Here is a 6,436-nt window from a genome sequence, read left to right on the forward strand (position 1 = left end):
CTGCTACACTTAAAAAATACTGACATCCCCAAAGCTTTGCCACCTTTGCCAGAAAAATAAAAAAGCATAACCCAACTTGTTCCTGTAAGGAGACCAGCAAGCATCCTGAAACACCCTGGCTGAAAGGATTAACCTGCTCTTTTATTGTTTGCTCTATTAATGATGATTTATTTAGAGGTGGATTTAATTCCCTAAGATGAAAGAGGATCTTTGTACTTTTTTGAAAGTACCAAATAGTTTATCAGCACCTGCCAGGCTAAGCAATAGAAGTCTTGGTGCTGGTGCAGAGGAGAACGCTAAGCATCCTGAAACACCCTGGCTGAAAGGATTAACCTGCTCTTTTATTGTTTGCTCTATTAATGATGATTTATTTAGAGGTGGATTTAATTCCCTAAGATGAAAGAGGATCTTTGTACTTTTTTGAAAGTACCAAATAGTTTATCAGCACCTGCCAGGCTAAGCAATAGAAGTCTTGGTGCTGGTGCAGAGGAGAACGCTAAGAGGTGGCTCACTGGAGGAAATTTCTGCTCTTCATCTGATGGGGAGGCATGGGAAATTGCCTTCGTACAGACAAGGTCCAGTGCCTTGATGCTGGTCACCATCTCCCACCCATCCCTGTGGAAGTGGCACCCCCTCTGTTGTCCCCGGCAGCTGCAACACGGGGAAGGCAGCTCACCAGGCAGGACAGCAACCTGACTGTGCACAGGTTGGCTCACTACCAGCCCATTGGAACAGAGCGCAGGGCTTGCTGCTGCCAGCGGCAGAAGGGCTTTAGGCTCAGCTTCTCCCTACAGCTACATCCATTGGGATTTCTGAAGTGCTCCCTACCGTTAGCCTAAGCAGAGGCCTGAAAAGGGACCTCTTTCATCCACGCATGACTGATGCCATGCAGCAGAAAGGGGCAAAGCTTGCGAGGCATCCATTCCCGCATCCCAGGCTTACAGCTTTCTCTGAGAGACCTAGTAGGTGTCATGGGTAGAAAAACAGTAATAAACTCTGCCTCTTTCAGGAAAGTATGTGTCCAACTATGCAAAATATTTGTAATACTGACAGGCCAGGAAGCGAGCTTCAACACCTGACCTGTAATTGTCCAGGCTGCCTAATTGCTAGCTTGCTCCCTGGCTCTGTTTTGCAACCGTTTTTAATTCTTTTCATAACAATGTCCAGGGGTATTATTTCAATGGCAGTTCACTCCAAAGACAACTCCCAAAAGAGCAGTGTGGATTTGGGGGACCTGCCACTTGAGATAGGACTCCAATAATAATAAAAAGATTTCACCGTGAGGTTGACTAAGCATTGGGACATACTGCCCACAAAGGGCTGTGAAATCTCCTTCCATGGAGATAGTCAGTAGGGATCAAACTTTGAAGTTAGACCTGCTTTGAGCAGATGGTTGGGCTAGCTGAGCTCTAGCCTTGCAAACGTTTCCCCCTGATTCATCAGGCTTTGAACCCTTAAGTACCCTCATACTCTCAGAGCTACATTGCGGGGTCTGAGACACACACGCTCATGTTTATGCAACAGAAACCGCTGCCTTGGTGAACTGCAGCACAGCGTTCACCATCAGGAACTTGGGAACAGAAAAAAAAAACATCCCGCATTAGGGCCACAGGGCTAGCACCGAGTCGAGAGGAGACCCGTGGCTGCATGGCATAAATAAGGCCACTGTGTTGTACCCCAAGCAATGTGGATGTGAGCCAGGTCTTGCTGTTTAGCCTCAGGGTTAGGGACCCTTCCTGACTCTTTGAGCAGTAAGGCTGCGGGCACGTAGGCAGAAGGAAAAAATGCAGTCAGTGTAATGTGAAAAACCTAGAACAAGAAGGGAATTACAATTAAAAGGCAGTGTTGCTGAGTATGGTCTACTGGATCTATGGCACAGTCCAAAATCCCAGTAGGGCCACCATGCTAGTTACGTAAATGTTTTTTGGAGACTTTTTAAGCTTTTCTAGTCTCACACAGAGTCAGGAGTGCATTCAGTTCCTGAAATGTTATGGCATTCAATAACTACATAGGATAAAATAGTCAAAAAATACCCTACCTAGCACTAAACTGGAAGTTTGGGGTGACACTTTCATTACAGTGAAAGGAGAGAAAAAATTGATAGGAAGGTGTATGTTTTAAACTCAGACAAAGTACTTTCTTTAGGAAAACCTACCGACTCTGCCAATTCAGAAAAATATCCAGAAGAATCAAGCTGTTCTTTATGAAACAAACTGCGGTTTCTTTCATGAACCCAAGAGCTAACTACAGTGCGATATTTAGGAAAGGCATATGTCTCCTTTAAATCAGGGTAATAAGGAAGTATTTACATAGAGTCACAGGTAAAAGTATAGGGAACCAAGAGAGCCTGGTTGCTTTCCCACCTTTCCCAAGCAGTCATTTAAGAGAGGGGATACCGGGTTTAATAACATAGCCTTTATTGATGACATTGGAAAGCAGATGTTTTAAAGCAACTAATTTTTCATAAACAGGCAAGAAAATTTTACCTCTTATGAGGTAATTACATAAAATCTGTTTACGTCACTAATATAAAAAAATAAAAAAATGTTTGCGTACTTGTAATGTAGTACCATCAAGAAGTCCTAAGTAACAGTATTTTCTATAAGAAAGGGGAAAATAAAACAGATTTGCATGGACAGAAGTCAATAGTATAAAACAATTGAATGTATGTTATAAGGAATTCTGATGATTTGTGAGCTCAGTTCTTGAGAATGGCTAAAGAAATAGATCCTAGCAGGATCAAACCTTGTACACCTACACTCGTAGGTGTAAAAGCAATATTGCCAGTTAATTAAAATATGCATTTTCAGTATTGTTCTGAAAATTAATGAAGTCTAGAAGCTAAATTTTAAGCTCAGGCTTTCCCATTTGAAATAAAATCCTTCTTGCGTCCCGTATAATTAAGGCAATGTATGTTATCTTTTGAAAGTAACCTTGTGTATAGTTTCTGCATAAAAATATAAAAAATAAAACAATATATATATATTTAATGGAACACTGTTACGTATGGTCCAGCAGAATAAGGCACAAAAAGTAAATAGAATGCAAAAGTGTATATAAAAGTTAATGTGTTATTTTGAGTGGACTATAGCAAAATTCAAGTAGTTCCGAGTATGCTCATTTCTTGCAATAGGAATATATGTTTTATATAGGTATTTCATGCTAAGCCTGATGTACAAAGATTCATCACGTAAGCATAATCTATCAGAAGCAGGCCATTTGTACAGTGACTGTATTTCAAAATCTGATACTTTTCAAATCATCTGAAACAAGGCTCCTTTAATGAGATGACTGGGCCTGAAATCCAAGCCTGACTTTTCCATGAGGCGAAGTAGGTTGGTTTCTTGCCTAAGTCACGTCACTTGGGCAACTTTTGTGTGCATGCTTTATTTGAAGGTTAATAGTTTCATTAATATAAATAACAGTACATGCCCCTGGAGTTGGACACATTTGCACAGTTTGTTTTTGCAGGTACCAACAAGCAAATTTTCTGTCTCTGTAAATTTCCGCAGAGATTACTGCGCAGAATGGGCCACTTGCATCAATTCAACTGCATTATCAGGGTCAGAAACCTTGCAGGCAAGCTGGTAGTCCATTTAGTTTTGAAGTATGGTCTGATTATCAAAACATAAGCATACATGTATATGTATAGAGAACAGACAATCTTAAGATACTTGGTTTTGATAGAGGGCATACATCATCATTTGTTGTCTGACTGCAGCCTCAGAGTGCCCCCCCCACACCCCCAAGTAATAGATATAAGATTTTCACAAAGGAAGGGGAAAGCAGATGAAGTCTTTACTTCCTTCCCAAAGTTTCAGCTAGTTTCTTCAGTCTTTTCTTCAGCTCTAGAGGAAACTTCTCATAACACTTTTTGCAGACAGGCTTCATATCAAACTCAACAAATTTATTCCTGAAACGACAAAGCAAAAACCAGACAAAGTTTTAGCAGCAGGGATAGTGAAAAAAAAAATTCAAAAAGTATCCCATTAAATGCGCACAGCCAAAAAATTACAACTGCAATTTTTATATATATATATATATATATGAAGCTAATTTCACAAGGTTATACACTGTAGACAGTAATTACAGTACTCTGTCGAGTAAGTGATGTAGTTTTTACCCAAATGTCCGTATCTATGAACTGTGTAATTTTAAAAGCCTTTCAAACCTAACTCAGGAGCCAAACAAGCTAAACATAAGATAATGGAATAACAAGTTCATATTTCAAGTTGCAGTTGTGTGAAAAATATTTTGGTTTTGATTGCCATAAGTTCATGCAACAACTTAAAATAAAAGCATCCTTAGCACTGACCAAAGAAGAAAGGAGCAGAGGTGGTGGTGAGAAGGAAAAAAAGTTTACAAACAGATTGGCTTTTTCTTTTTCTGCTTCTCTTTATCCTTTGCTTCGCGTTCCCGTTTGGCAAGTCGTCGCTTAAATTCATCGGGCATTTTCTCATAACAGTGTTTGCAGACAGGTTTTAGATCAATTTCAACAAACTTATCCCTTTAGAGTTAAACACAGAAAAAATAAAGGACAGAAAAAGGAGAAGAGTTAAGAAGACTAACTGAAGGGAGACCCGAGCAGGCAGCCGAAAGAGATGTAAATTAAGTGGAGCAAGAGGAAGAAAGATGCGCATACTTTCTCAGTGCTGGTTGTATGTTTTTCATACCGTAACAGTTACACTATGGGAACAGCTACACTTCAAGGATAACTGCTGATATGTTTTGAAGGCATCACACTTATCAATGAACTTACTTGAGTGTTAACTTAGTGTTGCAAGTTGAACAAGCGAAACAGTTCACGCACCACGCCTTATTCAGAGCAGACACAACTGGGGCGATAGGAAAAAAAAAAGAAATCATTAGCATCACACGGAAAAAAAAAACGGGTATTACAAAAATGTTAAGCTCCCACGTTCATGAGGCATGAAGAACAGCCATTTGATTTCTGAATCGAGTACTGAGGACTGCAACAATCACGTGGCCAGGCTAGGAAGGCGCATGCGAGTGTGGTGTAGCAGGACTGTGAAGCATCGATAAAGCTTGCTCTGAAGGTACATACAACTCCGTGTTCACCAGCAAGACCAGTTTAACCTATTTGTGCCTCCTGTTGCCTGCTTCCACCTCATCTCGTAGCATGCTGACCGTAGGTGACTGTTCTATGAGGCTGCGTTTCGAACTCTAATCAGGAGATTTTTTTCAGCTGAAAAGCAGTCCAGCAAGAAGGTGTTCGTGTTTTCATGCGGTTTCATTTCTCAGCTCCTGTTCAGACTGCAGTGCCATCAACCGTAGCACTTGCTCGGCTGAAGAAAATAACGTGAAGCCAGCAATCAGGGACACTGCTGGTAAATCAGCGCTACTAAGGGGAAAAAAAATTATGGACTTGTGGGATAAAATACTTGATCAAGACAAACCTGGGTATATTTTTATTCTTTGCTTTGGAGAGAAAGTAACTATTTTATCTTTGTTCTGTATCTCAATCTGGTTTCTGTTCTTCCTCTCTTTCAATGTACCTTTCCACTTTTTCCTGCCAAAATTTGCCTCTCAATTTAAGTTGCAAGATGCAGGACAACGGTTTTCTCATAAAATACAGCATTTTGTCAACAACAAACAGAATCAGAGCATTGTCATGCGAAGCTTCGTATCCTGCACTATGGGGCAAGTACATCCACAGAAGCACAGTTACTCCGCTGCTTGCCAAAATAATACTAGTCAGGTGAAAGTCTTCACTCCCAAGCAACCTCTGGTATACAGGCAAAGACACCCTCCTGAAAAACTGCTGCCACCAGAGAGAGAGACAGAGACACAGCAATATTGGATGCTCATCATTTGTGACAGCAGTGTCAAATTTGTGTGCAGAAGTCAAAGAAGAAATGTAAAATAATTGAAGACGTACACTGAAAATAAAGAAATTACTGCATTACACTATGTTCTGTTCAGAGGCCAAAACATACCATACGGGTGTCAGATTATATGGCGAAAGGTTAGAAACATACACAGAGATGTAGTTATCAGACCAGGCTGAATTTATTCATTCACCTCAAGTTCCAGTTCTGCTCATTCTAGTAGGATTTTACTGAAGAGGAGGACAAAAAAAAAACTCCAAAGCATTTTGGATTGTCGTTCTGCAGGTATAGCCCAGTCCAGAAAATGTGGGGAAAGCACATTTCTGGAATGTAGGTCTCACCCTATAGTTACATGACTACGACTAGTTTATGTCTCTTTTTACACGCTAGAGGCTTCCTCCTACTTAGCTAATGGCTTTGGCTTAGGTGAGGCTAACATTGGTATTATAGTATTTACCTTGGGCAGGGGTAAACAAGCACATAATGTTGCATTATTTCAGGTAGAATAATTTGCCTCGTAGTCAAAAAAACCCTCAAAATCACTGCCTCCCCCCCCCCCCCCCAAAAAACCCACAAACACCACACCC

At 40.7% G+C, this 6,436-nt stretch overlaps 1 protein-coding gene across 8 annotated transcripts in view; it reads right to left on the minus strand.

Moving 5' to 3' along the window:
- Positions 1 to 2,401: 2,401 nt before the first annotated feature.
- LIMS1 (LIM zinc finger domain containing 1) overlaps positions 2,402 to 6,436 on the minus strand; it is a 45,217-nt gene continuing 41,182 nt past the window's right edge. For 7 of the 8 annotated variants that reach the window (XM_035894370.1, XM_035894371.1, XM_035894374.1 and 4 more), the window contains exons 9-10: positions 4,760 to 4,835; positions 2,402 to 3,913 (exon numbers count right to left, since the gene is read on the minus strand). In XM_035894370.1, the coding sequence (XP_035750263.1) occupies positions 3,799 to 3,913; positions 4,760 to 4,835 (191 nt within the window). In that variant the 3' untranslated portion in view covers positions 2,402 to 3,798. Of the gene's footprint in view, positions 3,914 to 4,359; positions 4,508 to 4,759; positions 4,836 to 6,436 lie in introns of those variants that run through there. The other variant, XM_035894369.1, reaches the window with a different exon arrangement.

This window comes from Egretta garzetta, unplaced genomic scaffold (assembly GCF_000687185.1).
Source record: "Egretta garzetta isolate BGI_Z169 unplaced genomic scaffold, ASM68718v1 scaffold5, whole genome shotgun sequence".
NCBI lineage: Eukaryota > Metazoa > Chordata > Aves > Pelecaniformes > Ardeidae > Egretta > Egretta garzetta.